This window comes from Silene latifolia, chromosome X, assembly GCF_048544455.1.
Source record: "Silene latifolia isolate original U9 population chromosome X, ASM4854445v1, whole genome shotgun sequence".
In the NCBI taxonomy this organism is placed as follows: Eukaryota; Viridiplantae; Streptophyta; class Magnoliopsida; order Caryophyllales; family Caryophyllaceae; genus Silene; species Silene latifolia.
The window spans coordinates 338,084,932-338,099,632 of NC_133537.1; the positions used below are offsets into that span (position 1 = coordinate 338,084,932).

Sequence of the window (14,701 nt, forward strand, 5' to 3'; positions counted from 1 at the left end):
AACAAGACGGAATAAAATTTATTTAAAAAAAAAAAAAAAAAAAAAAAAGTAACGAGAAATTCTAAAACAAAAAGAAAAAAAAAAAAAAAACACGTGAAAATGGGCCAGACGAAGGCTTTCTTCGTCCAACACCAAGCCCAGACGAGAAAAGCTTTCGTCCACAGCCCATATTAGACGAGAAAAGCTTCCGTCTGGGCCTGGTCTTGGACGAAGAGGTTCCTCGTCCCAGCCCAGATTCCGTGTTTTCCTTTTTTTTTTTTTTTTTCAATTAATTGTTTCGATTATTCCTAATGATTTTCACGTAACACGACTAAATCCGATTGAAATCAAAGCATCTATCTTAATTCCGTCACAACTTTGGCATCTATCCTAATTCCGTCACACATTTACAAACTAAGCAAAATACTACAAAAAATTTTGAATACTAATCACATACCTTGTTGAATGTTTAAATTCGTGACGGAAATGATGCGGTCGATACGTTTTTTTGTTGTTATTTGAGTCGGGTTATTTTTTTTCAAAAATTCGAAAGTGAAAGGAAGTTTTTGAATAAAAAGAAAAATATTAGGGGGAGTGTGAGGGAGGGGCAATTTTGGAAGTTCACTAAAATTGTCGACGATATTTAGTAATTTGTCGACGACCTTTAGCAGGCAGGATAGCAGGACCCAAAACAAGATGCTTGGCCCATAAGTAGAAAATGGCCCAAATTAATAAATTGATTGATAACAAAATGCAACAACAACAAAAGCCCAATCTTTCTAATCTGAAATCGAGAACCCAATTAAAGTTAGGGTTTATGCAATTAGGGTTTCTTTATAAATCATCCCAAATCCAACCATTACCAAATTCATCCGCCGGAAATTATAGTCGATTTCGTCAACACTATCACACACAAAAAATGGTACATTTTCTCGTAATTTATTCATCTTCAATTGTATTTCAATTCAACTGTTAATTCTTGAGATAATTTGTTTTATTCTGTTAATCATAGTAATTACTGATTACTGATTATTGATGCATTTGATAATGTGGGAAACTTTTAATTTTGTAGTTGTTGATTATGGGTTGATCGTTAAAAAATAGTTCATATTTTTAGGTTATGATTTGATTTAATTTGATTAGATTTTGTATTTTTAATTGCATTTTTGATATATCTGTATATTTGATTCTGCGTTTTCTGTGGATCATTAGATGTTAGCTTTGTATGAGCTTATAATGTTAATTCCTCCCTCCGTCCCGATCATTTGTTTACATTTTATTAGTTGAGAAGGAGGGATTAATTGATTACTCTGTAGTTATTTGTGAGCGATACTTTAAGCAAATGTGAATAAATGAGTGTGACGGAGGGACTAATTGATTAATTGAACAAACACCCTGTACTTCATAATGTCCGAGACCCCCGAGAGCTACCAATAATTTATGATTCCCAGAATTGAATTGGGAAAGACGGAAATGCATTGAAAGAGAATCGGGATCATTGGTAATGGATCACCAAGATTTGCATACGCACGTATTATTTCTCACTATGCTTAGCAGCATAGTATTAGTGTTACTGGTAGCTTTGTATAGGGTCGATGAATGGGCTGAATGAATACATGACTGATGTCATGCGTCGAATATACTGATTACCAGTGTTACCCTCGACAATGGGCGCTGAGTATGAGCCGACGCAATATCAATCCCTATATATGAAATTGTTTGGGGAGAGCCTATGGCAATTACTCCTTATCTTCTCATATGTCGGTATAATATTTTCTCGTATGCTTTTAGGTTCATATATGAGTTCTCGAGGAAAAGAGTTTAGGGTGACTGCTTTATGCATTGCTCAGTTTAGTTAGCTTGTTTCGGAGTACATATTAGTGTTTTCGGCATTCAGGAATTGTTTTAGGATCTCATGATTCCTTGCAAAATAATATTAGTGATTAATGGCTTAGTACGGGGTTGATGAATGGGTTGAATGAATATGTGACTGAATATCATGCGTCAAATATACTGATTACCAGTGTTACCCTCAACAATGGGCTCTGAGTATGAGCCGACGCAATATCAATCCCTATATATGAAATTGTTTGGGGAGAGCCTATGGCAATTACTCTTATCTTCTCATATGTCGGTATATTATTTTCTCATATGTTTGTAGGTTCATATTTGAGCTCTTTTGAGGAAAAGAGTTTAGGGTGACTGCTTTATGCATAGCTCAGTTTAGGTAGCTTGTTTCGCATTACATATTAGTGTTTTGAGCATTAAGGACTTGTTTTAGGATCTCATGGTTCTTTGCAAAACAATATTAGTGATCAATAGCTTAGTACGGGGCTGATGAATGGGCTGAATGAATATGTGGCTGAATCTCATGCGTCGAATAAACTGATTACCAGTGTTACCCTCAACAATGGGCGCTGAGTATGAGCCGACGCAATATCAACCCCTATATATGAAATTGTTCGGGGAGAGCCTATGGCAATTACTCCTTATCTTCTCATATGTCGGTATAATATTTTCTCATATGTTTTTAGGTTCATATTTGAGCTCTTGAGGAAAAGAGATTAGGGTGGCTTCTCTATGCATAGCTCAGTTTAGTTAGCTTGTTATGCTGTACATATTAGTGTTTTGAGCGTTAAGGACTTGTTTTAGGATCTCATGATTCTTTGCAAAATAATATTAGCGATCGATAGCTTAGTACGGGGTTGATGAATGGCTGAATGAATATGTGGCTGAATCTCATGCGTCGAATATACTGATTACCAGTGTTACCTTCATCAATGGTTGCTGAGTATGAGCCGACGCAATATGAATCTCTACATATGAAATTTGTTTGGAGAGAGCCTATGGCAATTACTCTTTATTTTCGCATATGTCGGTATATTATTTTGAAGATTATTAATTCTTTCCCCCTTTCGAGAAATTGTGTATATAATAATACTGATGCCTGATGCATACATGAATGTTGAATTCATATTGATTTTGCCGTCTCTTTTAAAATGTGTTCCGACACTTGTGAGCTTTTTTCTGTTTTATTTAATGTTTCCCGCCCCTTTGTTCATTCTCGTTTGTTACACTTATTTTCTATAACTTCGAAGTATTGAGTTATTTCATTGAATGTATTCTAGCCTAAACGCCCTTTTTTTCTTATGAAACTATTTCAAGTATGCGTCGAATATACTGATTACCAGTGTTTCCCTCAATAATGGGCGCTGAGTATGAGCCGACGCAATATCAATCTCTTCATATGAAATTGTTTGGGGAGAGCCAATGGCAATTATTCTCTATTTTCTCATATGTGGGTATATTATTTTAAGCGTATTAATCTTATTTACCATTTTGAGGAATTGGGTATAATTTAGATGTGTTCCCCACTTTATGAGCTTGCTTCTGTTTTCTTAATGTTACCAAGACCTCTGTTCTCATTCTGTCGTTCTCATATTTTCCTCGCACATCAATCCTAGTTAGCCTTGGTTTCTTATGATGATGTTATAGTTTTGGGTTATAGTTTCCAACTCGACTGTCAATTTGAATTGGTAATGTTCTTTGACAGCCGAAGCAAATTCATGAAATCAAGGACTTTCTTCTGACGGCTAGGAGGAAGGATGCACGATCTGTCAATATCAAGAAGAGCAAGGATATGGTCAAGTTCAAGGTTCGATGCTCTAAGTACCTCTACACACTTTGTGTCCATGACTTGGAAAAGGCCGACAAGTTGAAGCAATCACTTCCCCCAGGTAGTTCTTTTATCCCTTCTTTTATCTCTTACATATGATTCCATTTCATCCCACTTCTAGCGGTTTCATTCATTCGCTAATTCACATTGTCACCGTAATTTCCCCTCAAAAGTCTTTCAGCTAGTGTTCGTATGAAACTGTTTCACAAGTAATAATGCACCCCTGTCATCCCACATTCTATATGGTTAACAGTCTTGTTTCAAATCATCTCATAATTTTTTGTCTTTTCTCTGTCAATCAAATACGAGACTGTGCGACAGTTAGGGGTGTGCAAAATCAGATTTGGACCGTAGAAACGGACCTGTCCGGACCGGAATCTATCAGATTGGACCTTTAATTTCGGTCCGGTCCCCGATCCAACATTTTTTAAGATTTCGGTTTCCGGTCTTGGACCGAAATTTGCCGGTCCAGACCAGAATTGTTGTTATTTGTCTTTTTTCTTAAAATCTTATTTAAAAAAACATTGTAGGCCTACCCTACTTAATCTGGTCCAACCGCCCCGGTCCGATTTTTTGGACCGGAATTTGAAAAAAGTGGGCACACTAAAATAATTCTGGCCCAACCGGTCCGGTCCAGTTTTAGACCGGTGCACAACCCTAGTGACAGTGTGTCACTAACACACCGTTATTCCTCATCTAATTTACACTCGTAATTTTTTTTTATCTCATCGTCTCGTAATGTTATGTAAGAATCTTGTGGCCTAATAATCTCTGCTTTCGTTCTTTTGCAGGTTTGACCGTGAAGGATCTGTAGAAGGCAGGCGATTGAGTGCTATACTCATAGTTGAGATTTCAACACAGTAAATTTTGGCTTGTGAGTTTAAAAGTCTTGTGTTTTGGACTCCTCCATTTTTAATAGTAAATGGTATTGCTAGTTTTTTTTGGGACATGGTGATAATTACTATTTTACCAGAAAACTGGCAGTTTAACTTTTCACTGCCTACCTAAAATGTTTCATTGCTGGGATTTTATTTTAATGGTCACAACCTACAGGTGATGCCTTTATAGATATTTAAAATCGTTGCTCGATGTTGAGTATTGTTTGAGATCACTTTCCAAACGACCAAACGTTTTTTTTAAATGGTATTGGTCACGAGTCACGACTGATTGGGACGGGTGAGAGCGTACTGCTGGATTGAGGTTATCCAACTACTTGCTTTATCTCGAGTTCTCGAGACATTCTTTGGATCTGTCATCAGATTCGCTAGGACATTAAAACGCGTTAAATTTCTAAGGTGTTTTATTCATCATTATAGCCTAAGACTAGAGAAAAGCTTGAGAAAAAGAAACATACATCGGATGCAGTACCTCCAATTTTTTTGTTTTTGAGCATATATGTATATTTTTTGAGCTTATTGTCTCAAAATTTATTTGTTTTTGAGCATATGTATATTTTTTTTGAGCATATTAAAATTTATAAGTTAGGTTTTAATTTTTTTTTCATTAAAACTCAAATTTTACTAAATTTATATGTAATATTTTTGAGTTTTATTGTAATTTTTTAGAGCTTAATATTTAAGTAAATAAACTCAGAAACTTTATAGTAAAATTCATAATTTTTAAAACAAAACTCAAATTTTTTATTATAATGCTCAAAAACTATAAAATTGGTGGTAATACATCAGATGTCTAATTCACCTACTGGAAAAGCTTGTCCCCATTTAACTGGTTTTGATCAAAGTATGGATATTCCTGTCTAAGAGACCAATTGGAATGTAAGACGGTTTTACCGGCGACTTACCGAGTTGGTGTTACGTTTTCTTACGTGCGCAAGGATTTGCTTTCTGGCTTGTTCGTTAGACTATACTATCATTGAGAAAAGTTTTGGGACATTTTGCATAGTCTAATTTATATCACATGGCACATAATAATTGGAACTTGGATATACTTTTAAGTAGAATCCAACTACCATTTTTCTCTCTTATATTAAGGACCAAAACATGGACATTCTCTATAAATGGAGGATGTTTTCCTCTTCAAAGAGGATGCAAAGAAAATGTTGTCACATTAAAGAAGACAACCTCTCAGCCACAAATTCTCAATATAGACGGACACTATCCGTCTATAACTATAGACGGATAGTGTTCCTCTCACAAATTAAAATGGGTAGTGCAAGTGGGTGGAAAATGGATACCTCCACTTGCACTACCCACTTTAATGTGTGAGAGGGACACTATCCGTCTATAGCTATAGACGGATAGTGTCCGTCTATAATAAGACGGACTGCCTCTCAGCACCTTCTTTCATCTAAAAAAAATGGTCAATTCTCTTCAATATAGATGCTCAAATCTCGCTTGAAAGCATTCTGGCAAGTGGCAACTAATTTTGAAATTCAACGATTTTTACCAACAAAACAATGAAATCCATGTGTTTAGGTGGTCCCAAAAATAAATGGTTGTAGGAAAATGCATGTGTTGAGACTTTAATAATTAATAATCGAAACCGTTAAATCCTATTTAAAAGTGTCTAACTTTGATTCTTTCATAGTTTACAGTCATAATTTAAGACCATTTTTTAACAGAAAATGGTGTAATTGAAAAGCTTGCTACTTGCTAATTGCTAACTTATATACAGTACCTACTAATACTCTTTCATCCAGGAGTATTTTAATCAAACGTACAAGAAATAAATTGAATAAAAGGAGTAATATTTTTTCAAACAGTACACAACATACAGTAAAAGACTCGAGAATTATTATTCATAATATCTCGTCTTTGATTATTAAAGCTTAACCACTAAATTAAGATATTTCGACATCATAATATATGTAGCTGTAGTAGTTGAGTAGCACCTCTTATCTTTCAAGCAAAAGCACCATACTACTACGTACTACAACCACCACTCTCAAACGTACCATATTAAAAATAATAATGGTGGGAGGGTGTAGTGTATGTCCGTGTTTCGGGTCACCTGACATGTCAGATGATGGACACGTGGACATGGCGGATAGAGACCCGGTTTTACTGGTATCGGGTTTGGGGGGTTCTATATTGCATTCCAAGTCTAAGAGGAAGATATTCGGGTTTGATACTCGGGTTTGGGTCAGATTCTTCTTGGCTGACTTGGAGTTCAAGCGCAAACTTTGGTCCATTTATAATCCTAAAACCGGTATGAATTTATGATTTTATGAATATTTGTTGAATTAACTGAATTTTAGTAATGTTGGTAACTTGTTATAAGAATTTGCATGAATTTGTTGTAAATTTTGTATTTTTTGATGTTTTGGTATGTGGGTTTTGGGTGAAAATGTGTTCAATCTTCAAAGTTAAAATGTACTGCGTCTGACTCTGTCCTGATCATTTGTTTACCTTTAATAATCTTTCCGAGTTTCTGAAATGTATTTTAATCAAATGTGAACAAGTGATCAAAGGTATAGTAACTAAATGATTGGGACGGAGGGAATAACTTAAGCTAGTTGGTTCTAGAATTTCATACATTTGTTGTAAAGATTGTATCTTTTGATGTTTTTGGTATGTGGGCTGTGTTTTAAAAATGTGTTCATCAGAGTCAAAATTATGTACATTCCCTAAGTTCAATCCAATTTCATACATTTGATTAAAATCTACGGAGTATTTTACATATGTACCAAGTGCGAGGAATTGGAGCATATGAAGGGAGTGTAATTTAAGCTAGTTGGTAATAGAATTGCATGCATTTGTTGTAAAGTTTGCATCTTTTAATGCTTTTGGTTTGAGGGTTGTGGGTGAAAATGCGTTGATCGAAGTCAAAATTCTGCAATAGTCTGTATAATTTAAGCTAATTGGTGCTAGAATTGCATGAATTTGCTGTGAAGTTTGCATCTTTTATGTTTTTTGGTATGTGGGTGAAAATGTATTCATCGAAATTAAAATTATGCAACTGAGATACTAATTTACTGTAGTTGGTCTAAGAATTGCATGGATTTCCTGTAAAGTTTGCACCTTCTAATGTTTTTGGTTAGTTATAATTTTCTGGTTTTTTACTTTTCTTTGTTCTTGTAGTAGATTTAAATGTGTTTTGGTTCGATATCAAGGAAGGAAGTCATGATTTTTGTTCTTGTAGTTGATTTAGGATTTTGGGTAGACGAAGAAATGTGTGAATTTGTAAGAAAACTTGGTGTATTAGGGATGATTTTAAGATTTTCTTAATTTTTTGATGCAGATTAGAAAATTTTGTTAATGGGTGTTTTGACCAACAGGTTATACTGAGGAATTGGATGAGAATTCTGAAATTGTAGTGCCTGATGATGACCATGGATTATATGCTATTGACATCTTAGACCCATCACTGGTAAGATGCCTTCAAACTTAGCGAGACGAGGGATTTTGTATTTCCTATTGCTTCATGATTTATTTTGTTGTACTGCATCGCGGGTCAATTTGCAAAATCCTTTGTCTGAAGTTCTGAAACAACCATCTGATTCTTTGAAAACTGAAGGACTTGGTTGCGTTTACTTCTTGGAACTGAACTAAACTTTCTTGAAAGTCGTAGAATGCAGTCTAGGCTAATTCTTTGTTGATTAGTGTAGATGAATTCTTGAGGTCCGTGTAATTCATACAGCCGAAGTTTCTGGCTTTAATAAATTTTCAGTAATTCTGTAAATCTGGAGGAAATACCCTGATTTTATAATTCTGTAAATGTAATTTCTTTGGGGCTAGGCTGCTTTATTTCAGTAATTCTGTAAATCTAGAGGAAATACCTCAATGGCGCTTGTGCAGCGACATTACTTAATAAGTCTTTCACAATCCTGTCTTTACGATTTTTTATAATGTAGTTGCCGTAACTTGTGACCCTAATAATCTGCCAGTGAACATCTCTTTTCACTAGCACTGCAATCACATAACAGAGTTTATAATTCCTTGTTTCAGTTTGTGAAATGTTTACAATTAAAGGCGTTATATCACTTTCATGATATGATCGATATGCTTGTTGATTGTGGATATATCAAGGGCACAACATTGTTTGGCTATGGCTATGATTTCCGTCAAAGTAACAGGTAATTTACGCTTCCATCTCTTTCTTTGGTTGACCGACATCTACAAATCATTCTTCTAGTTGTCGTGTTCTAGTTTTTCATCGTGTCTGAATTGAATATTCTAGTTGCCTTGTTCTACAGGATCGACAAACTGATGGAAGGCCTTAAAGCTAAGCTGGAAACTGCATACAAAGCTTCTGGAGGAAGACAAGTCAACTTAATATCGCATTCTATAGGAGGAGTACTGATTTCGTGTTTCATGACACTATATCCTGATGTGCGAACATGTTTAACAAACCTTCTTCCCAATTTTTTTTATTCTAAGTGCTTGAACTTTGATTTATTCTTATCCGGCTGAAGCATCTCTATTCTCTACTAAGCGAGCTGCGAGAGTGTGATACCAATTAATTTTGCAGATATTTTCCAAGTATGTGAATAAGTGGATTTGCATTGCTTGCCCTTTTCAAGGTATTTTTGTTATTCTTTGTTCCTTCCGTATGTTTATGGAGCAACTTCTTGGATACTCCTTTTGTCTCGACCAATAGTTTGGCTTTTTTGTAAGCGCAACTGTTAGATTCATTATTTCTCTTCACTAAAGGGGTACTTTTACTCCTTCGATGCAATTTTCTTCTTAGGTCATTCGGAAACACTCTCTTTCTGTTAGCCTCTTTCTGTTAGCATTGAGGCACAGTTGTAATGTTGTTGTAGAGGAAGTTGTTTTTTAGGACTGTGTGCTGTAATAAGATTTTGCATTGAGCCGATATTCTCGTTTTACTCAAGAATGCACTGTCCTTCTGTAACAGGTGCACCAGGATGCGTCAATGATGCTCTTTTAACTGGGATGCAATTCATTAAAGGTTTTAAAAATTATTTTTTTGTGGGAAGATGGACCGTGCACCAACTGGTAACCGCAGGGTTCAAACTTACGCAATGCTAAATGTTAGAACCTTGAGTTCGCTTTTATATTCATGCATCCAAATGTGTGTTGTTACAGGTAATTGAGTGTCCATCTATGTATGAGATTTTGCCAAATCCAGCATTCGAGTGGAAGGATACTCCCCAGATTCAGGTCTGGCGTAAAGTAACTCCAGAAAAAGATGAAGAAGCACCTCCTTCTACAAAGCTAGAATCGTACAGCCCGCTTCAAAGTCCCATTGTTTTTGAGGAGGCATTGAGGCATAATGAGGTTTGTACTTGGAATTTATTTCTGCTGAACAGTTAGCTAGTGCAGAGTTACTGCAGATTAGTTATGTCGCCGAACTTATTCATGTGATGCTTACGATACAGCTTGATTTCAATGGAAAAACATTTGCTCTTCCTTTCAACTATGCTATTCTGAAATGGGCTGCTGGCACTCGTCAACTCATAAATAAAGCAAAACTTCCAAAAGGAGTTAGCTTTTATAACATCTCCGGAACTTCCTTCGAAACTCCTTTCAGTGTTTGGTGAGTCACAAGTATTTATGTTTTACTATAATCACCGAGTTTAAAAAAAATAGTATTTTTTTTTCAATTTTAAACATTGGTTGAGATGGTTCATCTAACAAAGACTGTGTCCAGTAAGTTTTATATCTGAAATCGGCTCTGGCTAAGTTGGCCTTAATTAGACTCGGAATTTAGTCTCTTTCTGTAGTTTGATCCTTGTTTTTCCTTTTTATGCAGCTATGGTTCGGAAACTTCTCCTATTGGCGACTTGTCAGAAATATGCCATACACTGGTTATTACACTTGCTTCGCCTTGAAACGTTTTTCAAAAAGTTTCTGTGAAAAGGGTGAATTGATTAGGAATGAGAATAGTTATTCGAATAAAGAGCATCTGTTTCCTGTTTTTGGTGTAAATTGAGTCAGTAGGTCAGTTATTTCATCGGAACCACCTATCTATGAATTTTCCAGCTAAATTAGCTCGCATCTTCAATTATAGAGCATTTGTTTTAACGGGTACGACAGATATTTACATTGCTCGACCAACCAATCCCCTTTTGTTTGGTTTTGTCAGCCAGAATATTCGTTCGTTGATGGTGATGAAACCCTCCCTACTGAATCGGCTCAGGTACGATATTTCTACTTTCTTGTTGATTTGTCACTTATGACAGAAAAATCATCTGCGACTATTGTATGCTATGTTACTCCGAACTCAACACTTGGACACCTCATTTTAAACAGCTGAGTCTGACACTTGGACACGCACCCGTGTCAGATACTTCTAAACAAGTCTGAGTAACATAGATTGTATGCATTTGATTATTGGATTTAGTAATTTTGTTTTCATACAACGCTCTCATACAAGATTTCGTTCTCAGAACCAATATCCCAAGATACCGGGATAATTAAGCTCCGGCTTCTCCCAAATGATCTTAAACCAAAACCGTTTTAAGTCTTAGACAACGCTTGATTTCACATTTCTGAAACAGGGTGATGGATTTGATGCTGTAGAAAGAGTTGAAATCGCTGCTCGTCACCAGGAACTCTTATGCGATAAAACCGTATTTCAGTATATTCAGAAATGGTTGGGTGTAAGCAGCACCAAGCATAAAAAACCTTTGAAAACATCCAAGGTCATGGATTCATAATAATTTCTGTTTAGAAATGACGGTTATTACAATTGTAAACGTAATTTTTATCGCGGATCATAAATTACATTGTATTCTGAACACATTCAGCATTGATATTCGACCTTTTATTCGCAATATCAAAATTGTCAACCCAAGTCATTGATGTGAGCTCTATTATAGCTACCCTTTAAAATCCGTAACAAATTCTCGTTTACAACTGATGTTCTTTCGAATTTAATTTCTGTTTAATTCAACTCGATGGTACTTGTAGATGAGGCAAAAAGCTTTGTCCCATTTCTTCAAATAGAATGTTGTTTAATTCGTTTTATTTTTAAGATGGATATCTGCGTTTTAAGAAATACGAACTGAAGCGTAAGACGATTTTACTGGTTACCCAGTTGACTAACTCCATGCCCAAAACTCTTAGATTGAAAGCGTAGTTGGCTGAACTTGGCTCTACGTTTTTGTTACGTGCAAGGATCTGTCTTCTGGCTTCTTCGTAGGACTATACCATCATTGAGAACAGTTTTGGCATATTCTAATGTATATCCCATGGTACCAAATAATTTTAAACTCGGATATTCCTAATTTTTTGGTCACTAATTCTAATTTCAGACAGATTTTTCATTGAAGGTTTCAGACGGCCTTATGTGACCACTTTTATGGTAAAAGTAAGATTATTTAACAACAAAATGTTGTAGCTAGTGTTTGTTGTTCAGGTAACTTTTTGTCAAAAACTGGTCACATTTGGCTATAAATGAGTCACATATGATCTGTCCGAAGCCTTCAGATGAAAATGATTGTCTAAAGGAGACCGCCTGTTTCTTGTTTGTGGCAACGGGTCATTAGGTGATTTTATTGGTATTAGAGGGAAAATATTAAAGGGAAAATGATATTAGAAGTGCACTAATAAAAATGGTCACGAAAGACTCGTAAAGAGTTTGAACTTAAATAGTCTTTTAATAATTTAGTGAAAAAATCGGCTATTAGAGCATTTTATTAGCTAATCTAAAAATACAAGTTATAGCGATCTTTACCAACAAAACATTGAAATCAAATAAAATGTTGGCTGGAAAATGCACGTGTTTAACTGCATTAACAATTTATAAATGTCAGCTAGTTTATTTGAAATGAACTTATTAAATCAGCTCACGTCACTAGTATAGATTTTCATCCTACAGAACAATTAATTCTATTAACTATACCAATTTTATTTTTTACTCTATCCGTCTTAGTTGTTTATTTTAATATTTATATTTATATTTAATTTATTACTAGTATAAATCTCGAGCGAATGCGCGCGGGAATTTTAGATAGGAATATTAAAGAAAATAACAATTATACAACTGATATTTAACTCAATTTAAGATTTAATTGTACAATTTATTATTATTAATGTTTTGCGTTAATCGGTGGACAAGAAATAGTTCATATAATGCAGTTGTAGATATAATATAATGAAAGCCAAATTACCGATATGATATAATAAAAGCTCAATTACAGATATGACATAATGAAATTCTAATTATAGCCAAATTTATTTAGGGCGGAAAAATTTGGGAGATCTCTTATTTTTTTAGTATATAATTATATATAACGAGATATAGTTGATAATTACTTGTGTTTTGTAGATTAGTGTTAGTCAATTACGTAAAATCTATCGGTTGGCTTCCAAGTGTATGGCTAACCGTCTCAGGCTGGTAATTCCTTCCATTATTTCTGAATCTCAACAAGCGTTTGTTCCTGGTCGTCTCATGTCTGATGGATGCCTTATTGCTCATGAGATAATGCACTATGTTAACAAAGCTAAACATGGAACAAACTGTTATTCTGTAATCAAGCTAGATATGCATAAGGCTTTTGATCGGGTATCCTGGAATTTTCTAATGTCAGCCTTGGACTTCTTTGGTTTTCCAATTTCCTGGCGGAATCTCATTTGGGAGTGCATCTCCACTGTGAAATATAGTATCCTGATTAATGGCGAGCCTTCCCTTTCTTTCCATCCTTCTTGTGGATTACGCCAAGGGGATCCTATATCACCCTATTTATTTATCATGTGCATGGAAATTCTTTCGCGTCAACTTCAGGCAGCTGAATCCCGGCATCAACTATTTGGCCTTAAGATTTCTCGGTATGCTCCACCTCTTTCGCACTTGTTTTATGCTGATGATGCTTTTATCTGCTGTAAGGCAACGCCGGCTTCTTTTGAGTCTATTCGGGATATTTTCCATGAATTTGAAGCTGCCTCAGGTCAAATGCTTAATCTTCAAAAGTCTTTCATTAAGTTTAGTCCGAATTCGCCGGCTGATTTCAAGTCTCATATGACATCTATTTTGCGTATGCGAATTGCTGATTCCTTTGGTAGTTACTTGGGTGTTCCGGTGGATCTTCCTAAATGTAAGAAGAATGCTTTTCATGAATTACTGGATAAGATTACTACTCGAATTTCGTCATGGGCATCTCTTCATTTATCGCAGCCTAGCAAGTTGGTTATCATTAACTCTATCTTAATTGGTTCGTTGGTCCATATTCTTGCTGCTGTTCCTCTACCACTTTCGGTTTCTAAAAAACTTGACTCCTTAATTGCGGCCTTCTGGTGGAGTAAAAATTCTTCTCAAAGATCAATTCATTGGCTCTCTCAGCCACACTTGCATACACCACAGGATTTGGGAGGTCTTGGTATCAAATCAGTGACTATTCTTAGTCAGGCTTATCTCTTGAAGAATTTTTGGCGCATTCATCATCATCCTACTGGTATTCTTGCCAAATATCTCACACCTAAGTATCACAAAGATTTCCCTATTCCTACTCCGAAGTCTCGGGTTTCACAGCCATCATTTGTATGGCAAGGGCTTTGTAAAGTTGCAGCACGTTGCTCTGATGCCATGGCATGGAAGGTTGGTAATGGCCATTCTATTAATATTCGCACAAGTCCTTGGGTACAAGGAAAATGCCCAGGTGTTCGCCAGGATCCAAGTCCTCTTTCTCTTACACTTTCTGATTTGATTTTGGAAAATGGCTCATGGAGGACACCTCTTATCTTTCGGGTTTTCGATGCTCCCACTGCTAAGGTCATTTTGGCCATGGAACCACCTCAAATAAATTTGATGATTATCTGTATTGGAAATACACTGAGGATGGTGCTTATACTATCCAATCGGGTTACAAATATCTTCTATCTAAGCTCTCGCCACGCCCACGACATTTATCTGTCTTCCCATGGAAATTGATTTGGCTCGTTCCGTATTCAAAGAAATTTCCTCTTTTTATTTGGCGCCTAGCTCATCACATTATTCCAACTAAGACTGTTCTAGCCCATCGAGGTTTAAGCATTGGTACTTCCTGTCCGTTATGTCAGACGGGTACGGAGACTCCTGAACATCTGTTTCGTTCATGTGATGTAATTCAACATGTCTGGAGGGCTTCGTTGCTTGGAATTAGATCCATGGCTAATTCAACTGTCTCTTTCAGTAAGTGGCTGG

At 35.8% G+C, this 14,701-nt stretch overlaps 2 protein-coding genes across 3 annotated transcripts in view; both read left to right on the forward strand.

The window, feature by feature from the left end:
• Nucleotides 1–748: 748 nt before the first annotated feature.
• Nucleotides 749–14,701, forward strand: part of LOC141619251 (large ribosomal subunit protein eL38-like) — a 135,882-nt gene continuing 121,929 nt past the window's right edge. Inside the window, exons 1-3 of one of the 2 annotated variants that reach the window (XM_074436278.1) lie at nt 749–901; nt 3,533–3,716; nt 4,447–4,475. In XM_074436278.1, coding sequence (XP_074292379.1) covers nt 797–901; nt 3,533–3,716; nt 4,447–4,469 — 312 coding nt within the window. In that variant the 5' untranslated portion in view covers nt 749–796 and the 3' untranslated portion in view covers nt 4,470–4,475. Of the gene's footprint in view, nt 902–3,532; nt 3,717–4,446; nt 4,762–14,701 lie in introns of those variants that run through there. The other variant, XM_074436277.1, reaches the window with a different exon arrangement.
• Nucleotides 6,315–11,354, forward strand: LOC141619248 (phospholipase A(1) LCAT3-like). The gene is made up of 11 exons (XM_074436275.1): nt 6,315–6,823; nt 7,893–7,984; nt 8,563–8,690; nt 8,811–8,946; nt 9,086–9,137; nt 9,473–9,573; nt 9,664–9,855; nt 9,957–10,114; nt 10,331–10,385; nt 10,664–10,717; nt 11,079–11,354. Exons 1-11 carry the CDS (start codon nt 6,586–6,588, stop codon nt 11,235–11,237), a joined length of 1,365 nt encoding a protein of 454 aa, XP_074292376.1. The 5' UTR covers nt 6,315–6,585; the 3' UTR covers nt 11,238–11,354.